Source organism: Arvicola amphibius, chromosome 8 (genome assembly GCF_903992535.2).
Source record: "Arvicola amphibius chromosome 8, mArvAmp1.2, whole genome shotgun sequence".
In the NCBI taxonomy this organism is placed as follows: Eukaryota; Metazoa; Chordata; class Mammalia; order Rodentia; family Cricetidae; genus Arvicola; species Arvicola amphibius.
Window position 1 is genome coordinate 12,279,840 of NC_052054.1, and position 12,851 is coordinate 12,292,690.

The 12,851-nt window shown below is 41.2% G+C and overlaps 1 protein-coding gene across 1 annotated transcript in view; it reads left to right on the forward strand.

Annotated features, from left to right (window-relative positions):
- Positions 1 to 1,492: 1,492 nt before the first annotated feature.
- The window catches only part of Tfb1m (transcription factor B1, mitochondrial), a 38,743-nt gene continuing 27,384 nt past the window's right edge, over positions 1,493 to 12,851 (forward strand). The window contains exons 1-2 of the mRNA XM_038338857.1: positions 1,493 to 1,684; positions 4,193 to 4,344. Coding sequence (XP_038194785.1) covers positions 1,552 to 1,684; positions 4,193 to 4,344 — 285 coding nt within the window. The 5' untranslated portion in view covers positions 1,493 to 1,551. The remainder of the gene's footprint in view (positions 1,685 to 4,192; positions 4,345 to 12,851) is intronic.

Below are 12,851 nucleotides of genomic sequence, written 5' to 3' on the forward strand. Positions count from 1 at the left end.
GAAAGAGCCTTAGAAACTCTCCAAAGGCTAAACACAGAGTGGTCCTGAAGCTGACTGTGCGGGCATTGCTTAAAAACGGCAGCCACCGTACATGTCAACTATACCTGGAATCCGTAATCTTCTAGCTTTGTAAATTTACATGGCCTCACCAGGCTTTCTCAAACCTGCCTCAAACTGAAGTTAGCAATATGTGTCCTGTTTCACAAAACTACTACTGAGAAATTTTTTAAAGGAATATAAAACAGTACTAACAAATAATATCAAAACACTTTGCAAAGTTGAAAGTTCTTAAGTCAAGAGACAGAATTATGGCATACTTAAAGATCCAAAGTGGTTTTTATTCACGATTGTACAACTAGACAGCCCTTGAAATTCTTTCAAAGAACCCTGACCAGAAAATGTCAGGCATTGTTTATGACAGAAAAAGAAAGTGATCTAGAGACAATGTAGTTGATTATAGCCAGGTGTTTTGCTTTACTTGCGTCAGTTGGTCTCCTGCTATTGATTAAAGCTGGGGTGCTTTTATCTGGTGGACATTCAGCTGTTTGTTCAAAAGTCTAATTCCTAAATTCGGTTTTCAGCTGGCTTACCTATTCAAAGAGTCTATAGTTCTCTAAGTTCTGAGGCATGCTATGGCTGGATGTAAGTTAACATCTTAGGGAAAATAAGCCAAACTCAGACAAGAATAATGCAAGATATTTTTTCCTACTACATATAGGAGGGGGGAAAGAGTTGGAAGTAAAAGAACTACTATGAGTGAACAAGACAATGGAGAGGGGGAAAACTGATTGTTATAGAGGAAGTAAATATGATCACGGTATGTTATGTGCATATGTGGGGAAAGTTACAAACAAGCCCATAACTTTGTAAAATTAATACACACTAATTTTTTTAAAAGGTGAGGTCTCTCCTCAGCTTGGTGGGTCAGAAGAATCGGAATTCTAGTGACTAACGCTCCCCACAAACCCAGATGAAATCAGGTCCCGTGTGAAACTTCTTCAGATGACAAATCGTTGCCATGGTAACTGGCCGCAGCAGACAGCAACAGCAAGCTGACCTCACGCCTTGCCATGCTTCATACACAGGGTGGCCGCACTCGTGAGGCGCTCACAATTTTGAGCTACTTAATAGAAGAAAACACTGAGGCTGAGAGAAGAGGAGCGAGGAAATAAAAATACCTAGCCTATGGCGGGGGAAAAAAATTGCCAACAGGAAACAATACACCATCTTTCCCGCTACTAAACAAAAGTCCAGCTCTTGAAAGGCCTACGGAGCCTCCCAGAGGCGGGGCTACAACACACCACGCCCATCAGACACGCCCACCCTCCCAGACTCCGCCCCTCTCTGCACCCAGCCTGCACCGCTCTCTGCCGGACTCGATCGTAGACTCCCGGTACTGACAGACTTCCTGTCAGTAGTCGTCATTTCCGGTAGGTTTCTCCAACCAATAAGATGGCCTCGGAGGCGGGCCATCGTCTCCAGGCCCCGCCTTCCCCCCCGGGGTGAACCTTCAAGCCGCGGCGCGGGGCCTGGCCTGAGCGTGTCGGCCTCATGGCTTCTGCGGGGAAGCTCAGCTCTTTCCGCCTTCCCCCGTTGCCCACCATTCGGGAGATCATTAAGTTGTTCGGACTGCGAGCGGTGAAGCAGCTCTCCCAGAATTTCCTCCTGGACTTGAGGCTGACAGGTGGCGGAGTCGTCTGTTCGCCCGGGGGTTCCCGAGGGGCGCGGGCGGGTGATGGAGCCGGGCTGGACGGGCGGCTGTCAGTCAAGCGCTCCTCCGACCGCTCGGAGCTCGCTGCTCCTGGAGCCCGGGAGCAGGACGAAGCCTCGGGCCGAGGCGACGCCCCGCGGCGGACGGCTCTACCTGTCGGAGTTGCTTCCCGCGCTCTTTATACTGAGCGGGATTTTAATTAGTGCAGTTTTCCTCTTTACCCTGTTCCCAATCTGTCCGTCATTAGCCTGGCGCGGTAAATTGCGCCAGGTAATCTCAGCACTTACGGAACAGAGGCAGGAGGATTGCCGCCGGTTAGAGACAGAGACCCTATTTCAAAACCGTAATCCGAAATAGTGAATAGGATAAATGTTCACTTCTTGAGTCTAAGACTCCCTCTAGGGAATGGGTGTTCGCTCTGTAAATGCATACTAAGCAAACAGTGCAAACAGCTACCTTGTGCCAATGCTGGACTATGATACTGCAACAGCCTTAGAGTTTGCAGTTTAGTAAATTGACATCTTCATGCCTCTTAAAAGTCACTTTTATGCGGTGAAATTTATATAGGGTGAAGGTCACCAGTCTGACACCCAAGTTTTTCTGAGTTTTCACAGGTGCTTGTTAATTTCCCTACCTCCATATGTTAGTGATGCTTTCTGCAAGATGTGATCGTGAGAATGTGGTTGCAAATAATGGCACTAATTGATAGTTGGAATACTAAGATTTTACGCTCCTCCCTACGTTTAAAAGGGACACCCCCCCAAAAAAAATCAATTTTGATTACATGATGCATGGACCACAAAGCATGAGTAGTTTGTTTCTTGAACTTGGAACCTTTACTCTGCCTATAGCAATATTAAATTGATGTGGGCAAAACTGTTAGCCCACTTAAATTTTCTCAGCCTTTATTTGATAAGAAAGGCCTACAGGAACCTAAGATCACCCTCTGTTAGATTCTTTGGTTCCAGTGATAGCTAATACTATCCTCTCCCAGCCATGAGCAAATAGTAAATAGAAAGCACCATTCTCTGCTGAAATACAGCTTGGTTTGGGTTTTTTTTTTTTTTTTTTAAAAGACCGTCTCCTGTGTCTCAGGCTGCAGCAGGTGACATTGACCTTCTGATCCTCTTGCCCTCACCTCCCAAATGCTGAAATCATAAGCACGTGCCGCCGTGCTCATTCAGTTAATGGCTGCTCCATACGGAGCCCAAGCGCTCTGTCAAATAGAATACTCCCCAGCCATTTAATTTGTCGTTTGCGTTCTCTCGCGTCCCTCCCGCGGAGTAAGTTCCAGGTTCTCAGGTCCCTTTATCCACTCTTTTTTGTGGGAACCAAAGTGAAAGGAGATAAAGGTACTTGTCCTGGTGAGCGCGGGTGGAGCAAGATTGAAACTCAGACTTAGGGATTTGATGCTGCATCTTTGGCATCTGGGTGTATTTAAGTGTTCCTGTGGGGCTTAGGAGTGAAACCACCACCCCACCTTCCGTTTTTAAAACTGAGAATATGAAGTTCGTAGTTCTCCCGCTGAATAAATTATTCTCGATCCCTCTCAGAGACCAATTGGTAATCTGTAAAAAAAAAAAAAAAAAAAAAAAAAAAAAAAAAAAAAAAAAACAAGGATTGGTTTTGGAAGCCACACCTGGTGCGGAACTCCTCTCTGCCATTTGCTTTTCTTCTTGATGTTTGTTATGTAGTTCAGATAAATGATAATAGAATTGTAAGAGAATATGCATATGTCGCCCAAAGCAGAGCCGGTTGGGGGTGCTGATTCCCTCTCGATCTATTTGGGAATGGGTAAGCAACATTTTGCCTTTAAGTTTACCTAAATTGATCATCAGTATCCATCAACTGGAGCTGTGCAGTGTCCGTATGCAGTGCCAAGAAGTGCTGGCGTATTTTCAGTGGTAAAATTCCCAGTGTCCAGGGCACTCCGTTGTGTTTTGCAGAGTGATGAGTTGCAGTGAACCGTTCATCTACCCTTGTGATGTCTTAGCTTCTATTAGTTCCTTCTCAACATGTGTGTTTGCAGACCCTAAAATTTCAGGTTGTAAATTCAAACCTTTTTCCGGAAACAATCAAGAATTCAAATTTCAGAGTCTAGTCAGCATTGGTTCTGACTGTCATCCTGACCTCTAAATAACTCTGGGGGAAAACAGGGACATCTGCATCCTCCTTTTGGATTTTTACCTGTGACGATAGGAGGATGAATGTGAAAATAATCAGATATTTGATGTCGCAGGGCTATAGTGAAGTGCCGCCTGGTCATCTAGCCAGTCTTAGGAACTGATTGGTCGGGTGGAGAAAGAAAATGCAGTATTGTCAGAATAATCCTGTTGGTTTAAGGAACTGGTGCAGTACAGTAATGTAGAATATTAATGACTGTTATGTGTTGGTTCGGAGTGAGAGCTAAATAATTAATAGTAACTGTTGGATATTCTTAGGAAATTTGCCATGATAATAAAGTGAACTCTTTCTTTTTAGACAAAATCGTAAGGAAAGCTGGCAATCTAGAAGATGTTTATGTTTATGAAGTGGGCCCCGGGCCTGGGGGAATCACAAGATCCATTCTCAACGCCAATATTGCTGAACTTCTGGTGGTTGAAAAGGACACTCGATTTATTCCAGGATTACAGGTGAGATGACTTAAAGTGTCTTTTAGCAAGCAGAAACTGAATGAAATCTTAGGCCGTGATCTAAAGTCCCCGAGTTGACCGAGGCCTCTGCAGGCAGTTCATAAGCTACAGTTCTCCAGGTCCTAGCCCAGAAGTTAGAGTTCTGCCTTCTAGAGAAGTCTAGAAAACTGTGTGATATACAGGAATACCACATGGTCTGTTGGTTATAGTTTGAATAAAAGCACTTTACACGTAGATGCTAAATAAACTAATCATCTCTATGATTTTGTTTATTTCTAAGCTGTGCATATTATGGCCCAGTTCAAATAATTGTCAATAATGACCAATTGCCTTTACTTTGGAGAACTTTAGGTTCCAAAAAGTATTTTCACACATAAAAGATGAACAAGATACATGCTAGGGCCTCATCAAGAGTAATTAGTTGTTGAGTTCAAGCGTTCTACAAGAGAATTTTTATGCATAAAGAAAGAAGTTGCACGACTTAGAACCGTAGATGAGGTTTGAGGGAAACTTGCAGAGACGCGGGTGCTCTTACGGGGAAATAAATGAAGGTCTGGGGATTTTTCACCTGAATTGTGAGAACCCAGAGTGAGTGTCTTCAGTTTGCCCATCACAGGCTGGCAGTGGAGAATAGACCTATCTTGGTTATTGTAGGAAAAGAATAAGACAAGTAAGTGGAAATTAAAGGAGACAGGCTTGAGGGTTGGTGTGGGAGGTCCTTTTGTCTATGTGTTGCTTTTATTGGTTTGTAGAAAGAAGCGGCGGGCTGTGTCCCGCCACCCGGCTAGCTTTACCCAAAATAATTACACGGAAACTGTATTCTTTTAAACACTGCCTGGCCCATTATCTGTAGCCTCTTATTGGTTAATTCTCACATCTTCCTTTAACCCATATTTAGTAATCCGTGCAGCACCACGAGGTGTGGCTTACCAGGAGAGATCTTAACCTGCGTCCATCTCAGAGAGGAGAATCATGGCGAATGCATATCGCGACTGCCTGAAGCCTCTCCCCACTGCCTGCTACCCAGCATTCTGTTCGGTCTACTCCGCCTAATTTTCTGTTCTCTTAAAGGGCCAAGGCAGTATCTTTATTAACAATGAAAGTAACACATAGACACTCCTCCATCATTGGTTAATGAATAAAGAGCTGCTTTGAGCCTGTGGCAGGGAAGAACAGAACTAGGCAGGGAAAACTAAAGGGAATGCTGGGAGAAAGGGAGTCAGAGAGAAGCCATGGAGCTACCGCCAGAGACAGACGCTGGGACCTTTACCCAGTTAGCCACAGCCATGTGGTGATACACAGATTAATGGAGATAGGTTAAATTAATAATGTAAGAGTTATCTCCAAAGCTACAGAGTAAACCATGTCTTGAAAAAACAAAAAACAAAAAAAAAAAGTTAGCCGGGTGGTGGTGGCGCACGCCCTTAATCCCAGCACTCGGGAGGCAGAGGCAGGCGGATCTCTGTGAGTTCGAGGCCAGCCTGGTCTACAAGAGCTAGTTCCAGGACAGGCTCTAGAAACTACAGGGAAACCCTGTCTCGAAAAACCAAAAAAAAAAAAAAAAAAAAAAAGTTAGCCAATAAGAATCTAGAGCTAATGGGCCAAGCAGTGATTTAATTAACATGGTTTCTGTGTTTAATTCCCAGGGCTAAGCAGCTGGGAATTAACTAGTGGCCTCCCTCCTACAAAGGGTTTGAAATAAGAAGGATGTGGAGTTTTTAAAGCATTTGCAAACAGTGGGACAGATCATATCGGGAATCCTGTAAAGAAATTCCTCAAAAGAGAGGCTCTTGATGACTGGCAGGCCTTTGATTCCTATGTAATTCTCAAACTTTAAAAGAGCCCTGAGCTTTAGACCCATTTGAGTAGCAATTTATTACGTGACTTTAACAGAACAATAAAATTACCCACTGTTCTTCTACTTTAAAAAAAGAAAAAAATTGGTTTAAAAATAGTATGCTCAAATACTTATCTGTATATGTTACAATAGTTTGAGAAATTTTGTTAAAATCTAGGATTTTAGCTAGGCGTGTTGGCACATGCCTTTAATCCTAGCACTCAGGAGGCAGAGGCAGGCAGATCTCTGTGAGTTTGAGGCCAGTCTGGTTTACAGAGTGAGTGCCAGGACAGGCTCCAAAGCTACACAGAGAACTTTGTCTTGAGAAACCCCCAATAAAATAAAATCTAGAATTTTAGTCAGGCAATGGTGCTGCACACCTTTAATCCCAGGTGATCTCTTGAGTTCAAGACCAACCTGGTCTACAGATCAAGTTCCAAGACAGAAATACACAGAGAAACTTTGTCTCAAAAGCAAAACAAAACCAGACAAGCAAAACAATGATAAAATCTAGGATTTTGTTGTAGGCAGAGTGTCTCAGCAGTCATTCCCAAATTACCACACAGAAGCTTATTAATTATAAACGCTCAGACTTGTTACTAGCTAACTCTTACAACTTAAATTAACCCATTTATATTAATCTATATCCTGCCACATGGGCCTTACTCTCTTTCATCTTGCACCTCCTGTTTCTTTTCCATGTCTGGATGGCAACTCCTCTGGCTCCACCCTCCTTCCAGCATTCTCTCTGCCCTGGAAACCTTGCCTAAGCATCAGCCAATCAGCTTTTTATTAACACCGAAAACAATACATATTTACAGTGTGCAGAAGGATTATTTCACAGCATTTTGTGGCCACTTCTTTAGAAAACTAGTTTATTCATTTTTCATTTCTCATCTGGCTTTGTCTGGTTTTCATGTGTGAGACAATTGCCTGATACTGACTTGTATCTAGTTTTGCCTGTCAGAATTCATTTCAGATTGCTGACTTAATTCTGAGAGTGATACATGCTAAGTGTTCTGGACCATATGTGAAACTTAGTGGTGCGGGGTTTTGTTTTGTTTGCTTTGAGAACCACGTCCCCTTTCCCAGAGGAAGCAGGAGTACTGATTTTGGTGGGATCATCTGGACAAAAAGAAACTGACAACTGCCATTGTGTTTATTCTTTTAGTCCTTAGCGGACACAGAGGGCATTAACTTCACTTTCATATTTCACGTCTGTGATGCATCTTCCCCATTAGTCAGATGAATAAAATCTGTGTTAATTCCACGTTAATTTATTTATACATTCTCCTCTGTTCATTAAAGATGTGTGAAGACCAATATTAAAGGGGCAGCCACCACCTTCTCCTCCTCCAACCCCGCCCTGGAGTCCCTGTCTCCTAACTCTTTACCGTGTTTTGTTAGATTTTTCAACAACTGGCCACACTGCGTCTGTATTGCTCTTGTTTGTTTGTTGATGGTCTTGCCCCTTTAGAATGTAAGTGGCACAAGGATAAAGATCTGAGTCTTTATTCCTCTGTATCTCTACCGCATATGACAGTGCCGCAAAGCAGTGCCTCGTGTGGGAAATAAAATCATCTGTGACTGTGTGTATATGTTATAGCAGCTGACTAAATGTCATTGGATAGTAAAAGCAAATAGTAACATTGATTATTAAGAGGTTTTAAACTTTTTAATATCAAAGCTAATTCAAGATAAATCACAGGAAATGTACATTTGATTTCTTACCTGTTTCACAAGCAGCAAAATGAATTCTTAGTGTCTTCTTTGTAGAAAGGAACTTGCCTTAAAAAGAAATGATAGGTACTAAATTATCAACTAGGCTTCTTTTTCCTGTAAAGAATGTTTCAATATGTAAAGCTGTGCTCTATTAGATGTCCTAAATTAATCATAAAATTGAGTAAAAGCAGAAATAGGGTGATATATCTTAAGGATTCCATTTTAGTGATTTCTAAGCTAATAGAATTATTTTTTAAAGAAAGTGTAATAATTTATAAAATATCTCTGGATGAAAGTCTGCCATTTGTAGCTTGATACAGTTGTTAGAACATAATCATGAGACAGCTGTAGGGGAGAAGGGCACCAAGTGATGCCTGTAACGTCCCTTCTAAGTATTGGAAAAGTACGTAAACCCGTTCCATATGTGGAAGCCGCATAGGTGATTTTGTGTCAAGGGACACTCCTGTTCACTTCTGGCTGCCAGGATTAGCTTAGACTCTGTGACGAGGTGTGTGTCAATAGGTGGAAAATGGCATTTTGCCTCATTTTCCTTGTAGAATTGTTTATAGTGTTTAGTGGATGCCTGACACTTGGAATTATTCACTAAATCTTTATGTTTTGCTTTTTGTTTTCCAAGACAGGATTGTTCTGTGTAGTTCAGGTTGGCTTGGAACTTTGTAGGCCAGGTTGGCATGGAACTCAAAGACCTGCCTGCCTGTGCTGGATTCAAAGGTGTGCGCCACCATGCATGCTTTCAGTGAGTCTTTATTAGCTCCATGTCTTGGGCATCTCTGGTGATTGAGAATTGATCCAGGCGGCTGCTGAGAGCAGACTGCTCTCTGGTAATGTGTGCCACTCACGCTGTACGGTTCTCACTACAGTCGTTTGCTTTTCTTCTGTTTTTGTGACTAAGGACTCTCTTTGAAGGGGAGTAAGGAGATTTTATATGTCAGGGAGCTTGAAGGTCAGAAACATGCCTCTCTTTGAGAGAGGAGTCCAGATTCTTCTTAAATTTTTTTTGTTTCATACATTAGTAATTACAATGATAGCTAATATTTCAGAAGCATTGACCAGTAAATACTTTGTTTTACAGGTTTATTGCAATTTTATTGAGGCTTCATAAACCATACTTGTGGAAATACTCTAATTACTGACCTGCTATAGCCTTGTCTTCACCTAAAGATGATAAACATGGTCATGAGAAGGACTTGTTCCTTGTAATGGATTGCTTCTTCCTCCCTTTGCTTATCCCTGGATAGCTGATCAGGAGCAAGATTTTTCTCTTTTTTAGAGTTATATATAACTAATAATTTTGTATATACTTTGTAGTTAATGCTGTGTATATTTTTGCTTTTTTTCAGAATAATTATTTTCACACATACTGAGGTATTTATCAGTAGCTTTCTGTGTTTGATGCCGTATAAACAGTCCACTGTGCGAATATGCCAATTTTGTAGATACTCACCTTTTGATGAACTTTGTTAGCAACTGCACAGCAAGCCATTTGAATATTCGCATGCAGCTGTTTTGTAAGTGCATGCTTTCACCATTCTCCAGTGAAGACTGAGGGGTATATGGTCTGATGTTCTGCCTATGCCATTTTATGTTGCAAAATACCAGACTGTTAAGGTAGCTATCCCATTTCCCACTCCGACCAGATGCAGCAGAGTGGCGGTTGTTGTGTGTGCTTGCACACCCTGGTGCAGTGAGCGTTTGGTGTTTTGTCTTTGTTTGAACCCTTCTGACTTGTAGGTCTGCTAGCGTCTCCCTGAGGACTGATGACCGCATGTGCATCACCTCCTTGTCACCTGTGCTTATTTGAGGACTTATTTAGGGGTTTTTGCTCTTTTTAGTGGCGGTCCATTTGCCTGGTTAAATCTTGAGCGCTGTTTATATGGATCCGGCACATGCTGTGCTGATATTTTCTCAGCTATGGTTTCTTTTTCCATTTTCTTGACAGTGTCACTTGAAGAGAAATATCACTTTTACTAAGTACAAAATTTGTCAGCTTTTTCCTTTAAATACAATTTTGTGTCATATTTTTAGAATATTTGTGAAAAACAATTACTAAGAATTTAAAATAAATAAGTAGATAAATGTGCCAGGCAGAGGCAGGCAGATCTTGGAGTTCAAGGTCAGCCTGGTCTACAGAGTGAGTTCCAGGACAGGCAGGGCTATAAACAAACAAAGTTTTCCTGTATTTGTTTTTTAATTGTTTTAGCTTTTAACTTTAGATCTTTGTTAATTGACTCGGTTTTTGTGTGTTGGGGCAAGGTAAAAGCTCAGAGATTCAGATTCTATTGCTCTTTTCTCTCTCCTCTCTCCTCCCTCCTCTCTCTCTCTCTCTCTCTCTCTCTCTCTCTCTCTCTCTCTCTCTCTCTCTCTCTCTCTCTCCTCTCTCTCTCCTCCCTCCTCTCTGTCTCTCTGTCTCTCTGTCTCTGTCTCTCTGTCTTTCTCTCTCTCTCTCTCTCATTTGTAGCTGTCTGTAGAATTGTCCTCTTGATGCTGATATCGGAGTCCAGTTCATTCCACTGGTTATGTGCGCTGTCTTTTGATTGAGATTAGGTTGAAACTAAAAATTTAGGTGGGAATTCAGTAATTATAAAAAATCTTCTGACCTATGAATATTGTATATAAACTTATGTTTTCCCTTGACACTGTTTTTATACTTCTTTGTGTGCAAATTTTGCACACACCAGATTTACCCTTGAGAATTGCGTGCCTTCCAATGCTCTTGTGTGTGATTCTAGTTTTCATTTTACTTTCCAGTGGGCTATTGCCATTGATTTCTTGAATGCTGACTTTGTATCCTGAAACTTTACTAAACTCATTTATCAGTGGCTGCTTTGTAGATCTCTTATTATTTTATGTCTATATTACCATGTCATTAAATAAAAACAGCTCTGCCTCCTCCACTCTAGGCAATCCCTTTGCGTGTGGTTCTTTTTGTCTGTCACTGACTAGTAACCCCAGGACAGCATTGAACAGGGGTCAGAGTGCACACCCTTGCCTTACTGTGACTCTGGAGAACATTCAGTACTGCTGTGATTATGGGGATTTTTCAGGTCACCTCCAGCAGAGGGAGGTCTCTTCTGCTCCTAGTTTGCTAAGGGATGCTGTTTTCTTTTTTATAATCAATGAATATTGAATTTGCAAAAAAAATCCTTTTCCTAGTTTTATTGAAATGTTTTTCTTTTTGAGTCTGTTAATATGGTGAGCTGTAATTTTTTTTAATGTTAGCCCAACCAGTCTTTAGTAATGCCACCTCTCCTTTTTATGATACAGGTCATTTATGTATACCTTTATTTTCTGATTGATCTGATTATAGATTAGTTGACTTTATTGATTACTAAAATACAGCTTTAATTTCTTTGACTGTTTTCACTGTTGACATCAGCTCTGAAATCTGTCTGTTTACTGTGGGTTTATTTGTTCTGCTTTCTCTATGGCTATTGAAGGTGGTGGCCGAGTCACTGGCCCGAAGCTTTCTCTGTTGTCCTAAAGATTAATACCATAAATTTCTGCTTTGTCGGAAAGCCACAGATTTTGAAGTGTCATGTTTTTTCTTTAATTCCATTAGAAGTAATTTGTCTCATTCCTGTTTGTGTCACCCATTAACAACTATAATAGCTGATGTTTATGAAGATTTGACCGATGAGTGCTTTGTTTCACAGCCGCTTTTGAGATAACTAAAGTTAAACATTTAAAAAGAAATTCAAAATTTCCTTTTAACCTCTGTTTCTTTTGATTTGCATTTGACTTGTGGACTATTTAGAAATCCGTCATTTAATTTGCATTTTTCCATATAGATTTCTATTATTCTCATTTCATTGTGTTCAGAAATTATACTTGTATAGCACATCATAGCAAATTTATTCAAATTGATTTTATGGTATAAGCACAGTCTTAGTGTTTAATATGTAAAGTACACACAAAAGCCTGAAAACTCTTTTTGTATGAATATTTCACTTAGGGTTTAGGGAAGGAGAATATGTCTGGTGTCTCATAACCCATTTTAGGGTAGGAAGCTCAAGGGTTCTTCTCAATTGATTTGTTCTGTGCTTACTTACTGGAATTTTAGAGCCACAAAGGAAATCATTGACTATTTTAGTCTTGTCTCGGGCTTTTTGTGATAGGCATGGCAGAAAGCTCCTGGGTTTGAGAAATGACAGACGCTGGCGTGCAGACGCGAGCTGTGCTAGCCCTTGACCCCCAGTTTACTGCTGAAACTTCTCCAGCTTTGCCTTTCCCTTCCACACCTGCTGACACATGAAGGTTCCACACTGCCAAGGAAATCTACCTAGTCGCACATATCCTTGAGTCCGTGATGGGGCTGGGCAAACAAGCTTCTACTACCGTTTCTTCTGCCCTGCTTGAGAAGCAAGTGCCAACTTTGGAGCCATATTCTCCTTTAAAAAGCAGGTATTGTAGCATCCACTTAAGTTGCTTTATAATAGTGGACTTCATCTATTTTGACATTCTTCACAACAATATATTTTTTTAACTTTCTAACTCTCTATTTATCATCTACTATATTATATGATTCTTCTAGTGTAGTAGGAGGTTGCTCATTCATTTTCCGACTGCCCAAACCCAAAATAATCACACAGAAACTATATTAATTGCAATACTGTTCGGCCAATGATACAGGCATATTTCTAGCTAGCTTTTACATCCTGAATTAACCCATTTCTACTAATGTATGTATTGACAAGAGGCTGTGACTTACTGGTAAGAATCCGGCATCTGTCTCCCTAGGGAGTTACATGAGTCTCCTTGACTCTGCCTTCTTTTTACCTTTAGCTTTGCTTAGAATGTCCGCCTTGCTTTTTCTCCTGCACTGCCATAGGCCCAAAGCAGCTTCTTTATGAACCATTGGTAACAAAACACATTCACAGCATACAGAGGGGAATCCCACATCATTCTAGTGTTTGCTTTATAAAGTTCT